The 14,847-nt window shown below is 33.5% G+C and overlaps 1 protein-coding gene across 1 annotated transcript; it reads right to left on the bottom strand.

Annotated features, from left to right (window-relative positions):
- Positions 1-1,689: 1,689 nt before the first annotated feature.
- On the bottom strand, positions 1,690-14,496 carry LOC134270035 (low-density lipoprotein receptor-related protein 4-like). The gene is made up of 20 exons (XM_062752214.1): positions 14,015-14,496; positions 9,508-9,982; positions 9,140-9,395; positions 8,239-8,386; positions 8,031-8,141; positions 7,618-7,875; positions 7,261-7,417; positions 6,375-6,515; positions 6,155-6,260; positions 5,694-5,841; positions 5,443-5,562; positions 5,085-5,315; positions 4,694-4,883; positions 4,453-4,589; positions 4,162-4,318; positions 3,673-3,785; positions 3,428-3,553; positions 3,047-3,217; positions 2,584-2,728; positions 1,690-2,217 (listed from the first exon to the last, which is right to left on the bottom strand). The coding sequence occupies exons 1-20, from the start codon at positions 14,073-14,075 to the stop codon at positions 2,001-2,003; spliced, it is 3,468 nt and encodes a 1,155-aa protein (XP_062608198.1). The 5' UTR covers positions 14,076-14,496; the 3' UTR covers positions 1,690-2,000.
- Positions 14,497-14,847: the final 351 nt, after the last annotated feature.

Here is a 14,847-nt window from a genome sequence, read left to right on the forward strand (position 1 = left end):
AGATATTCTGTAGACATCGTGCGAAAATATTTTTCGTGAAATAAAACTGCGTCCCATAATCACACTGTTGGTGCTATATCCAAGACATTTTATTTGTTTCAAATTAAATATTGGCTTCTAACTAAGAGACCAAAATTGCAATAACTACAGTATGTAAAAAATAAATTATTTAAACAATAAAGGAATTTCATTTTCCAAGACAAACTAAATAAATCATAGTTTTAAGTCACAGCACATCAAGAAAAACAATTTAATCCTGCATTTCTAATATATAGATTAGTTATTAATTCACATCTCGACATTCTCCCCCCTCCTCCTCCTCCCCCCCCCCCTTCCTCTCTTTCAAAATTTCATTCCACTACCATCTGGAGAAAAAAATATGCACAAAATGATCCATACCAGGATTCGAACCCATTCTCTGGTAAAAGTACTAGTTGGAAGCCCACCAGCATATTCACTAGACCATTTCGGACACGATGGGTTTGCAGCGTTATTTAAAGTAGACATTTTGCATTTCGTTTGGAGAATAATTTTTATTCAATTTTCGCGTTTTTCAAAAATGTGCCTCTTTGAAACAAAAATCGGAAATGGCAGTTTTGAAGAAAATTCCTGCCTCTTTGTGTATATATCAAAATTATTTTGTTTCAAGGAGGCACTTTTTCAGAACAATGGGGATTCCCTATATAAAAAAGGAAAATCATATATTTTGCCGTACGACTAATTTTCACATCATTTAATGGCAGATTGGAAGTCAACATGATCAATACACATCTTCCAAATATTGTTTCTCGTTGTGCTTTATACATTGTTGCATTTGAAAAAAATTAATATGAGTTTCTGCAACATAAAAATTATTCTTTTAATCTGCTACACATTTAGGGAAAATAACAAAAGAACTGCAACGTCCTCTTTGAACAAAATGCAAATACATGTAATATAATGAATTATTTTAATATTCTTTTGATGCACTGTATACAACTAATTTTAAACAGGTACTCTCTTTGCCTTCCGTGATCTTGGAACAAATAGGGGTCAGGATCTGTGGCTCCTTCCTTCGTCACCACGAAGTGGCACCGTTGTTCAAGGCGACATTTTGCTGGTCCCATTGATTCCATTTGAAAATAGGAAACCTCGGCAAAATTCCCGTCCACGACGGCGGGCAATTCCTGCATATCAGAGTCCCCTGTCCTTTCTCCATGAGCTACTGCGGTCAACGGCAGGGCGATTCGAATAATAACAATTAAGTATTGTCACGTTGTCTTCATGTTGATAAAACAACTGTTTGTTACAGAATAAAAGCTTTTTAAAAAATCTCTTAAATTACTGTGTTGTTAAATATTAATTGTAAGTTAAAGCATCAACCTGTTTTATTCCGTTTAATAATTTATCTTCTAATAAATTTACATTTCCCCTCGAACTGGGTGTAACGTCCGTTCTAGATGTCAGTTTATAAATATTTAACCTTTCGGACGCATTCCTCATAATTTGTCCAGTGCAGTAGTAGATACATGTACAAGCTCTTCCTTGACAATGACCTTTCGTCCAACAACCGAAAAATACGCTAATAACTGTAATAGGGAATCCCCATAATTATCCTTGTGGTTTTTATAAATTAAAAATTGTGTAATCAAATAAATTTGATTCTGCAAAAAGGACATAAAGATTTTCAATGTATATTTATTTGTCTAGTATATAGGGTATAAAATTCCATCAGCACCTTATAAAAAATCAACAAATCAAAATAAAAATGGACACCAGAAAATACACATTTGCAAAATTTTCCCCATTGACATTGTGATCTGTCATGGGCGCAATATGTCTTCAAAAGCATCCTTCCATTCTTGCACATAAATTTCTTTCAATCAAGTAGTATCGAATCTACTCTAGATACACAAAGGGATATATGTGCACGAGTCATGGATTTCTGTCCCCTGATAATATCAAGATGGATTTCATAAACTGGAATGATACTATCTGGAATAGTCAGTTGATCACATATTCTATACATCCAATGTACTATATACGTGGTGATTTGAATCGTTTTTGTCCGCTTTATATTCATACACGGGATTACTTGTTCCCAATGTCCCATTTAGAGTTCCGTTGCTATGCTCCTTGGACTTTCCTATATCCTTGTCAATCTTCTCCGCATTTGACGGATTTAACTGTACATTTGGCGCGTTCACAAATTTGGCATGAGCAAACATTCCAGATCGCCTGCAAAAATGACATGTCAGTAAAATGTTTGATCTTGCAGCAATTAAAATGATTGACATGTTCTTTACCGGATTTAAAATTAACATAATTATCTGCTTACTTTGCTAAAGCTAGATACATTGACCTACATTTACATAAAGTTTGACTGATATTTCTCTAATGGCTACATGCATTTGTCATAAGAAGTTTTATCTGGTAGCTTAGAAGAATAGCACATATATTCTTATAATAAAATAACGTCAAACGTCAAAATGGAAATTAATCTATAATTTTTTTTCCTGATTGCCATGGCTTTATGTAATAAAAGATGGTGAATAAACAATTTTAAGTGTAGAATCTAGCAATCTAATTTTTTTACATGCATACCTCTTGTATAAAATGATGATAACAATAACGAATATAATGACGAGAACCACGATGACTCCGCCGAGGATTCCGCCCAATGCCGCATTATTCAGAGTATTTGTCTTCATTGAATATTCAGCAGCCTTAGAAGGATCATAGGGTTGACCTATTCAAGAAGACCATCTAACATTACCACGTACGTGAACTACATACACATTGTATATTTTGTAAATATATTGGCTCAGTGTCAACTAATGCTTCAAGCTGCATGTCTTGACATTTATCATAATCTAAATAAAAATATAATTCATTGCAATCCAAATCTGACAAAGTATAAATGTAAAACATCGATAGAATTGTCTAAAAACTTATAGACTATCATCAGCACTAACTACCTGAAAAAAGATGATGCTCAGATATGGTGTACCTCAATCAACTATTAAGATAAATATTTTATTCATTATGAATATGACAATATACTCACAGAGCTGGTCTACTTGAACACCCCAGTCTCCATTGTAATTACAGTGTAACTCGCTGTCCGCCCTCGCCGGAAGGTAACCTTGGAAACAGTGGTACCGGCACGTGCTGCCTAAGTAACCGGTGCATTCCATGTTAAATCCTCCATTTGGAATAGTCTGATTACATTTTTTAACTATGAAAAAAGTGAAAGTTAAAATAAATTTTTGGAGAATTGTTTCCTGAAAATAACAACATAATTACTGAATGAAGTAATTAACTTATTTTTGATAAAATTCTTGGAAAAGAATATAAACAGGAAGTACATACTTGTATAAATGACCATCCACTGAAATACATGCATGTACATGTGAAATAATATGATTCAATATGACAACTGACTCACCCCCTTTGCAGGTTCTGCCATCCTCCTCCAATAAAACCCCTTCTTCACAAGCGCAGGTTCTACCAAAGGGAGTCGGTAAGCAAAACGTGCTACATAATCCGTTATTAACTGCACACTTTTCATTGACTAAAAATACAGGAAAATATTACAAATTATTTATTTAACTATCATTGCAAATAGTTGCTTCTGTCTTGTTATTTCTTGACATTAGTGACAGGTCATCAATTTGATTTATAATTCATTACCTGGCATTAAGTCACCCGGATATAAAGATAACGTCTCCAATCGTCCAAATTCCGGCGTTTCACTCATCCAAGAAGAAATAGTTCCTGTCTTTTTATTGACTTTTGTAATGAATCTGAAAGTTTATGTACATGCATATGTATAGTGAAATTCTGCCTAGACTTTTCATTTTTGCTCCAGACATCCCAAGCAGATAACGGAGTATAATTTCAGGACGCTAGGAGATCAACAAATAACCAAACAGCTCCACTTAGATTATTATTTTTTGTAGCTATGTATTATTGACTAATGCAAAAAAAACACGTGTTCCAGATAACAGTTTATTGCATATCCTTTTTTTTATATACTGAGCTCCTTATTTCCATATTAAATAGTCTACAATGATTTGAATATGACTTCTAACCCCTCTTCAGAGAATGATTGCTTTATATGGTCAGTGCATGGAAATGAGAAACTGAGCATTCCAAAAAAAAAATGTACCAAGAACTTACTGTCGGTTCACAGCCGTGTAATATAGGTGAGAACCATAAATAGCAATATGCATTATGTCCGCACGGGGGTCATGGGTCAACTCTCCCCGATTGTTACCGTCCAGTCCAATATAATTGACAGTATTCATGTAACTATCTGACCAGTATAACTTCTCATCTAAAAATGTACAAATAATTAAAAACTTAATAACAAAAATATCCCGAGTTCAATTCAAGGTAGTATAATTGCTTTCAGTCCCTAAACTCTTTTTTGTTAAAATAAAGCTTATTTTTAAAATATATTTATTTTACCTTTGTAGTCTACGGTTAGACCAGTTGGACTGTATAAGTTGGAGGACACAAAGAACGAACGACTGTCGCCATCCATGGCTCCTCGTCCTATGTATGAAGTGTATTGGGCGCCCCCTTTGTCGATCCAGTATAACCATCTTCAGGTAAGACAATTCAATACAAGACATTATACATATTCGAAGTGTAAAGATAAAATCAGGATGTTTATTTACAAAATTTTTCAATGATGTGTAATCCTCACCCTTTCTGTGGATGCAGTGCTATGGTTTTGACTACCTCTAATTGCGATATAACTACTTTATTTTGTCCGCTCTTTGGCCGCACAACTGCGATATGTGACGTCACTCCCTTCATGAAGTCAAAAGTGGTAGCAGCGTAATAAATATTGCCTGTTGAAGAGTCTACCTGAATGGAGCCAGGTATGTAGGAACCTGACCAAAAGATTTATATATGGAAGATAATGTTACGTATACTTAATATTTTATTGGTTAAAAATGCAAACTGTTATTCTACATTTTTCAGAATCTTCGTAGAACTCAGGGTTAACATGTTAAATTGGGAAGTTTTATTTGAATTTTTTATTTGATATGTCATTGCAGAAATATACTGATCTGACCATGTATCAAGTATACCTGTATTAAAAACAACAGATTTATTCTGTCCCCAGATTGTACTTTGGAGAATTTGATATCTTTGAAAGTCTGTCCAGTATATTTTGTGACGTCTAGTGTCATAGGTGGCACACATAGGATAATTTGGAGCAGGAATGTCTATTGCTTTTACATCCGCATTTTGGAGTGATATCTGGTACAGAATTCCATGTGTATAGTCTACTGTCATCGCAAACTCCTCCAGCATAGGGGCTGCAAAATAAGTTAATGCCTATAATATTGCAATGATGCTATAATTCAATTCTTTACTGTTTTCCTTTTAATTATTTTCATCAGTCTTCTTAGATAGCTACTTTATTTTGTGACTGTGATAACTTACTGCTTGAGCAGTTGAGTCCGTCTGATCGCAGAGTAAATCCAAACCCACAGCGACACTTTTTCTGTCCCTTGTCCAATAAACATATATGTTCACATCCTCCATTGTTAACCATACAAGGAGCTAAAAATAACACAGGTATCAATATAATAAGTAAGACCTTAAACGTTTTTTTTTTTTTTAAATCTGACATTATTCGAAAACTGAGAAATGACACAAGTCTCATATTTGATAGTTTTCTTTCAAATGCTCACATCTTTCCGTTTTTTGAATACTTTTGTCAAAGGCTGCAACGTAAGAAACTGCCTTGAAATCTGTCAGGTTTATGGCGGGCTGGAAGTTTTTAGTGTGTATATTTAGATTTCGAATAGATGTCCCTCCGTTATATACTAGGGCGTAATCCTACAATAAAGTATGATATGGAAATAAGACAATTATATTGAAGAATAAAATGGCACAGCAATTCATTGATTTATAGAATTATTGAAAACATTGTCAGATTCAAACTGTGAAAAAGAACTTTTGGTTTTGGCAAGGTTTTGATCGCATCTCGCTAGTGTCTAGGCTATTGCTTTGGAAACATCTTGTGAAAATTGTAACCAAAAATGTATCATCACAGTTTTACCCAAAAGGCCAAATTCGTTGATCATTAATGGCGAGAGGAGAGCCATTCGTCTTTATAAAACACGAACCACATACAATAGTTGGAACTGACCTTGTATACAAGAACTTTGTCGTCACTTCCAACAGAATTTAAAGCATGGAGATCTTTTCCATCTGGATCAATGCTTTTCAGTTCTCCTTTGTCCGTGAAGAATAATCTGCCAAATACACGTTTTAGTTTAGAACAGTTGCTAAGTCATAATTCTGGAGATTTTCAAAAAAGAATTTGAAAAGAGATCTAGTGTTAAAATAAAAGGTGTACATGAGCATACTTTTTGTATGTGATATCGTAAAATAGCCCGGAAGGACTGAGTAAAATTGCCTTTTCCGCAATTTTCCATCGCTGCATTCCATCAAAACTGCCACCCTCTATGCTGTATTGCCCGTTTCTATTGGCTATCCAGTACAGTGTGCTAAAAGGTCGGGAAAAGGTGAAGTAAATTCAGTATACATGTATATTTGTTTTGTACATGCACGTTTAATGTAAGTCTGAATTTCGAATCATAATAATTATTGAATGTAACATATGATTAAATTGCGAAAAATATTATTTTGTGTGGGGTAAACAAAAGTCGGCATGAATTTGAAAAAAATATTATACATGTATATGATTTGCAGTGAAAATGTGTAACGCTTATAATATAAATGAGTCGATGAACTGTCTCTGTACTTTTATTATAGAGTGTTTGGTGCAGAACACAGCTCTTAAAATTTAACTTGATTCACCCTTGTCCAATAAATCATTGCCTGACCTCCCGAAAGAAAGAATATGCTGTCCTAACGAATGTTTACTGTCACAAGCCTAGTAAGAGGCATATTAATATTTTGAAAAGTTATCTCATTTAAACTTCGGAATGTGACAGTTTATATTCTCTTAATATGCATCACTTAACCGACCTGATTACTTTTAAATATGGACAAATTGGGTGATCCAAACTCATTGACCTAGATTTACAAATTTTAAGGTTAGAAACACGGAAACGCCTTTTCTCCCTCATTTATATTTTAAAAGAATTTTTTACATTAGAAAAAAAAATAGAAGAGGACAGAAGGCATAAAAAAATTTTGTCCGCCCGTCTCTTTGATGATTTTTTAACGTTTGTTTGTAAGTTAATCGAACATTCCTCAGCATATAACCAGAACTTTCTCTTTACTTACGAATTATGGGTATTTATAGTAAGGAAAGAGGGGCGATCGAGGCCCCAGAATATCGTAGCCTCCTGTCGAACGTTGTTTGCTGCAGTAGTGACTTTAATTTTACCCGTGTCTTTTTCAGACCAGTATATATCGTCGTTAATCCAGTCATACGCCAAACCTTGAAAAAATTTTATAAATAAAATAATGTGGTAGGCTTCAATTATTATATATATATATTTTTTTCTTGTTTCCCCTTTCCTTTTCTTTTGGGAGCACACGCTCTTATTTAATCAGCAAATACTGCTGTAATACTATAATTTTAAATAAAAAAGAAAATACGAATGGAAAAAATCATTTAATTTGGAATCAAACTTTTACCGGAAATGGCGATGGAGGTCGTTGCTATAACGGAAGTGACGTTGAGCACAACATCATATTTCTGAATCTGCCTATTAGCGTTGTCCGAGAAGTAAATCTTGTTCTTGTTGGCATCAACTGCTACATATGTGATATTGCTTTTCCAGGAAAGGAAACATCGTACATCGTTTTCATGAGCAGTGATCACTCTAATGTCTAACATACACATATCTGTGCCATTTGCTATTAGCAAACCTTTTCCATATAATTTATGTGAAGCTGAAAATGATGAATCAATACAATTTGAAATTAAAGAGAAAATATTTATTTTCTGTTAATGCTATTCGGATTTGTAATTGCACTCTTCGACAATATTCGTTGGTCAGATGTATCATAACTTTAAAATGAATTTAGAGAAAAAAATATGGAGTTACCTTTGCAGGTTCTACCATCGGTGTGAAGTTCAAACCCTTCCTTGCAAAGACATTTTGCGCCAGAGGGCGTATTAGTACAGATATGATCACATCCTTTACTCTCACATGCGTCTGTGGTTAAAAAAAGGGAAAGAAGCCTTGAAGGAATGTAAAATCAACTGTCTGAAATACCAATTGAAAATATAGTTATTTAATGTTTTAGACTTACGTGGAACTTTTTTCTGTAGTTCTTTGTCATACACCTCTACACTCCATGGTTGTTGTGTAGGAAAAGAATTTGACCAGACAACAGCCCCACTTCGCTTGTCAAGACACAAAACCTCCCCCTCTTGGAATTTAGTGAGACAGACCACGTCCTGTAAAAGAATATATGGAAAGTAAAGTAGTTATACAGCATATCTTTATAGATTACATGAAAACACATATACAAAATTGTCAGATAAACAATCCTTCATATCCAAACAGCATAAATGGATACAATTTTTAAATTAATCTTTCATAAGCCAACTTATAAGCATAGAAACACACTAACACTTCAAAGCATAAAAATTCCATCAAAATGACAGTCCTCAAAACTTTTTTTCATTTGATGTATTAATGGTGTATCGCTGTCCATCTTTTAGAAGAGCATATTTTACAAATATCGAAATGGGTACTACTAACTTAAGAGTTCCCATATACTTATTAATTAATTTTGCAGTCGTTTTGCGGATAATTATTTTCAAATACTGTGTACAATATAAAATTATAACATTTCTACTTCAATACTGATGGAAAGTTATCATTGATTATCAATCTAATCAGGTCATACCTTCAATTGTGTTAAAATGAAACATGTACTCAAACAACAACATAAATAAATAGAATTTATATAATTTTATTTTATTGAAAATAAACGCAATCTGCGTCTATATGATTCGTGGATAAATCTTGACAACAGGTGCAAATTATTAATTTATTACATTTGCATTCAACAAAAACAATTTTAAGACATAAAATTCGGACTTTAATATTTCCTTATCTGAATAAAACATTGAATTAAGCCTTTTGTCATTCAATGCATTTGCTCCCAGAAATTGTTTTCCATAAAAGTAAAACAGCTTACAAACCTTGTAGAGTGTGAGGCCACTCATCAGAATATAAATGTTCGTGGACCGTCGTACCATCCGCCTGTCAGTCCCATCATACTTTGCCGTTTCTAAACTGTTTCTACCAATATCAATCCAGTATATTCTTTCTTCTTCAATGTCCAGCACCATATCAGGAACTTTGGAGACGGATGTAATAATTGTCTTTCTATCTTCGCCGGCTAAATCAGTCCTGTCAATAACGGTATTGGCACCATGCTCCGCGACAAACAGATAACTGAAATAAGATAATTTGCAACATTCAGTGTGTAGTATGTCCTGCAAATCTATTAATATTTTGTGATCACGTGGTTATAAAATTTTAATGCAAAGAAGTTTTGCTCACCTACCCTTTGATAGGATCCACAGCTAAAGACAAAGGCGACCAAAGACCGTCATGCATGATAATTTTGTACATTGTTTTATCGGTTGTGTCCACAGGTTGGACACCGATCCAGTTATAATGGTCGTCTGTCCAGTAGATATTCCGAGAAAGCCAATCAAACGCTATCTGGGAAGAAGCGGAATGCGAAACACCTTGATGCATCAGAATAACATTTCTTCTCGTGTCGTTCATCCATATGTTAAAATTGTTCATTTTATACAAACTTTGTGTTAAACCGTCCAATACGTATATAGAATGATTCCATGGGTCACAAGCCATGCTTAAAACGTCTGTTCGGCCAAAGAAATATAAAAATTTGTTGCCATTTTTGTCGTCTGTTGTTTCTTTGGGAGACACAAAACTGTCTACTTTTCCAGGGAACGTTACAATTTCACTTATGTGATCGGGAAGTAAGGACACAACAAGTCCTCGGTCCTCATCTACAATATATACATCTTAAAATAATGTCTATTTAAATATATATAAAACAGAGGACAAATAGAGCATTATCGAATATTTCAAAACTGTTTATTTAGATATCAAAAGGCTATAATGATTTAAACTGTACAAGATGGGAAATTTAAAACTTTGTTTAATGTGATTTGACAGAGGGAGAGAGATTACTGTTTTAGCTCTACTGGTCAGAGACCAGAAGAGCTTATGCGATAGTAATGCGTCCGGCGTCCGTCCGTCCGTCTGTCTATCTGACTGTCTGTCCATCTGTACACAATTTTTTTCAAAATGCTACTTCTCCTACAGTTTTGATCTGATTTCAATATAACTTGGCACACAAGTAGACTACACTAAGATACCGAATACTGTGTATCGGTTTTTGATTTAGATGAACGGTGTTGCCGTGGTTACTAAAAATAGAAATTTTTGTGAAAATCATTCGAATGCTACTCTTCCGACAGTTTTGATCTGAATTCAATATAACTTGGCACACAAGTAGACTACACTAAGATACATAATTCTGTGTATCGGTTTTTGATTTCGATGAATAAAAATAGAAATTTCTGTGAAAATCATTCAAAATGCTACTCCTCCTACAGTTTTGATCTGATTTCAATATAACTTGGCACACAAGTAGACTACACTAAGATACATAATTCTGTTTATCGGTTTTGATTTTGATGAAAGTTGTTGCCGTTGTTACTAAAAATAGAAATTTCTGTGAAAATCGTTCAAAATGCTACTCTTCCTACAGTTTTGATCTGATTTCAATCTAACATGGCACACAAGTAGACTACACTAAGATACATAATTCTGTATCGGTTTTTATTTCAATGAACAATGTTGCCGTCGTTACTAAAAATAGAAATTTCTGTAAAAATCATTCAAAATGCTACTCATCCTATAATTTTGATCTGAATTCAATATAACATGGCACACAAATAGACTACACTAAGATACATAATTGTGTGTATCAGTTTTTGATTTCAATGAACGGTGTTGCCGTTGTTACTAAAAATAGATTTTTTTCGAAATACATTCAAAATGCTACTCCTCCTACAGTTTTGATCTGAATTCCATATAACTTAACACACAAGTAGACTACACTAAGATACATAATTCTGTGTACCACATAATTCTGTGTACCGGTTTTTGATTTCAATGAACGGTGTTGCCGTTGTTACTAAAAGTAGAATTTTTTTTGAAATACGTTCAAAATGCTACTCCTCCTACAATTTTGGTCTGAATTCCATATAATTAGCACACAAGTAGACTACACTAAGATAAATAATTCTGTGTATCCGTTTTTGATTTCGATGAACGGTGTTGCCGTTGTTTCTAAAAATAGAAATTTCTGTGAAAATCGTTCAAAATGCTACTCTTCCTACAGTTTTGGTCTAATTTCAATATAACTTGGCACACAAGTAGACTACACTAAGATACATAATTCTGTTTATCGGTTTTTGATTTTTGATTAATGATGTTGCCTTGGTTACTAAAAACAGAAATATCTGTGAAATACTTTTAAAATGCTACTCCAAATACAGTTTGAGTCTGATTATAATATAATTTGGCATGCAAGCAGACTACACTGAGATACATAATTAACAGTTATGTGTTTTTGATGATTTATGTTTCCATAGTAATTTAAATTGAAAATTCAGTAATATTATTTTAAAAGCTACTCCTACAGCTGTAGTCTTATTGCAATCTTGCCTAAAAAAGAGACTTAATCAAGGATCATTATTTTATTTATTGCTTTTGTAAAGTTTTATATCCCAACTGCTACTTTTCTTTCCTTTATTATACCGTTAAGTACAAACCAGTTGAGCTACAGTCTCGACAGAGACTTCTGATTTTTTACAGATTGTGGATTATGTATAATTTACTTCATTTGGAATTTTATCTTATCTTTCATCAACTTGTGCAGTATGTACAAGATAACTGTCAAATTGATACAAATATATCCTCAGGGTACTTTTTACATATATTCAAAAAATCGCACGATTGAGATATGATCAGATTGTAATTATGTTTTAATTAAAAACATGCTGTCCATCTGGTCTTACAGCATGTTATGCAAATGTTTACAAGCATTTTTTCGGTTTGTTTTGTGAAAATGCAAATAAAAAGATCGCCCAAGGTTCCTTGACATTCCTTTGAAAATTAAATAACCCAATGAAAAAGAAGTAAGCAAGTAAGCAAAAACTGAAGAAAACTTAGCAACCAGTGCAGTGAAATATTAATACAAAACAATTTTTACCATGATGACCTTTTTAAAGAAGCAAAGAATTGTAGATTTTTGATTTGGCAAATCACGACCTTTAGCATAAATGTTGCAAAGCTCTCTCAATGCATATAGCATGCTTATACAATGGAAAAAAGTCAAATACTTCATTACCGAACTGTGAATAATTGATATTCTTTATTCTTTTACAAACAATAAATTAGCTAGTTTCGGTTAATGAGAACAGCCACGGCTTAAGTACATAACTGTTGATTAAAGCGTGAAAGTTCCGTGTTATGTAAATTACACACATTAACTTCTTACAAAAATTCCTACAGAAATTCACAAATAAATGCTGAAAAGACTGCATGATCGGGCGTCCAGCTCATAACTCAAAGTACTGACAGTACTGACAATACACTTAGCGAGATGTATGCCGATCTGGAGAATGAAATTAGTGGTTTTGTCAAATCCCTGCTTTCCATTCGACATCCTTCGTGACTTTGTAACTCAATTAACATTGAATTTAAAACGCTAAATGTCAGTTCTGAAACATGAACGTAAATGTACTCAAAAATAATATAGTGTTTTTATTTGATAACATTACCTTCCATTTCTTATAATGTTCCTAGCCCGAATTATTTTTAAAATCTTAAACCTAAGTGCATAAAACCCGCGTCTTTAAAGCAAATCGTTGTATCAAGAACTTTTAATAGTAAAAGTTTAATATTAACGAATTCAATGAAGAAGGTCATGTCCCTTACAGAAGGACAGATCTATACCCTGAAGGCCACATTGCCATTAAAATGTTTCCCGACAGATAGGTGATGTTTCAGCTGATAGGTCCGCTGTACTCGATATCTCAGACAGTCCAAGACAAATCATTACTGCTGTCAACTTGTTCAATTTATCAATTTTAGGTAACCTGTTAGGCTTAACTAGCTTTCTAGAAGGCTTACTCAGTATTTTATTCAAACCGCTATAGTATCTACTAAGTTACTTGGTTTGAAACTTATCTAACATCCGCTTTGTTACGGAGAAAGGTTATAGAAAAGTTCTTATTTTAAGTACAGATAGAGAGTGAAAAATTTTCCAACAATGAACAAATATGGAATGAGCACAACTGCATTGAGGAATTCGATTGAAGAAATAGAAACAAAGTTTGATACTATTAAAAGAGGAAATCGCTAATCTTAATTTTAGCTGATCACAACATGCGTGCTTTCATTGTAGTACCAACATCGGAACATGTGGTTTCGCACAATTGCGCAACAAAATCATCAGATATGCTAATTCCTGGGAATCTGTTGTGGATTATTGTCACACTTTACCCCCATCTCCATATCGGTAAATATTGGATAACATCATATCCCTGGGCATTTGTACAGCTTTACAACAGAGAGCAAAAATACAGGTCTGTATGGGACATTGCTCAATAGAATAAATCTACAGGAACTTAAGTACGAACACCAATGATTTTTCTAATAATAAAAATTTGCTAAATAATAATTTATCATTATCGGTAACATGCAGAAACCTATTCATCACGATCACAAATTTAGATTAATTATAACGAGGAAGAACGGTGGTTGAGCGCTGACCATGATCAGGTGTTTTATAATTAGCAAGTAATAAATGTCAATCAGTTGTCAATCACTTTCATAATCATCCAGGCAATCAACGTATTCATAGATATTTTTAAAAATAAATATTTATGCACAAAAATAACAAAATTTTCTTTAAGAAAGTGAATAGAATTTTCATGGAAAAAGTAATTTAAAGGGAAGCTTACCTTGACAATTGACAAAGACCAAGAAAGAAACAAAGACGATTATCCTGAAGTTCCTAGCCATCACTGTAGCAAGAGTGGCTGCTGCGCCCTTAGGCAGAATGCTGGATTCTGGTTTTAAGACCTGTATAGAAACTGCACTAACATCAAAACACCTTCTGTCTGGATGTCCAGCTCCTCTCCCTCCTTGTAGCAAAATAGCCCAATTTCTCTACCTATGCAATAAAACGATTTTGGCTACGGATGAATGCTTTTCAGAAGATTTTTATCAATCGCCCTTCTGGCTGTTTAGCCAAAACAAGAAAACCATCGTCATTTTAAGTCGTTATATTACAATGAAAATTATTTGCATATGTCACAGTGTTAAACCGTCTTGGTAATGAATGAGAGAACATTTGTTTATCCGACCAGGCAAAAACAGTGTGACGGTTTTATGACATAATACACCGACACCTCGATGATGTGATTAAAAAAGCGACATCTAGGGCCACGAAGATCAAGGGTTTCATTCATTTTGTTAGTCTCGAAACGTCCGGATTGATCAACTACGAATTAAGAGAAGTAAACTAGGTCAAGTAAAGTCGGAAAATGAAATAGGAAAAACGATGGTTCCAAACAAGGAGAATGTTAATTAAAAGATTTTATCACTCTAAATTGTTGCTAAGAAAGTTCCAGATTTTTTTTTTGTTTTTTTAAAAAAGGCAAATTAAAAAAAAAAGATATTATTAAATTTTAAAAAATCATATTTTTTATGTCACGTGCTCTCAACTATTATGACAACGTATGGAATGTGTAACGAATTCGTAATAAAATATGCATTCACCAGAAATAAATTA

This window comes from Saccostrea cucullata, unplaced genomic scaffold, assembly GCF_032062105.1.
Source record: "Saccostrea cucullata isolate Sc308-1 unplaced genomic scaffold, CSIRO_AGI_Scuc_v1 ctg261, whole genome shotgun sequence".
Taxonomy (NCBI): domain Eukaryota; kingdom Metazoa; phylum Mollusca; class Bivalvia; order Ostreida; family Ostreidae; genus Saccostrea; species Saccostrea cuccullata.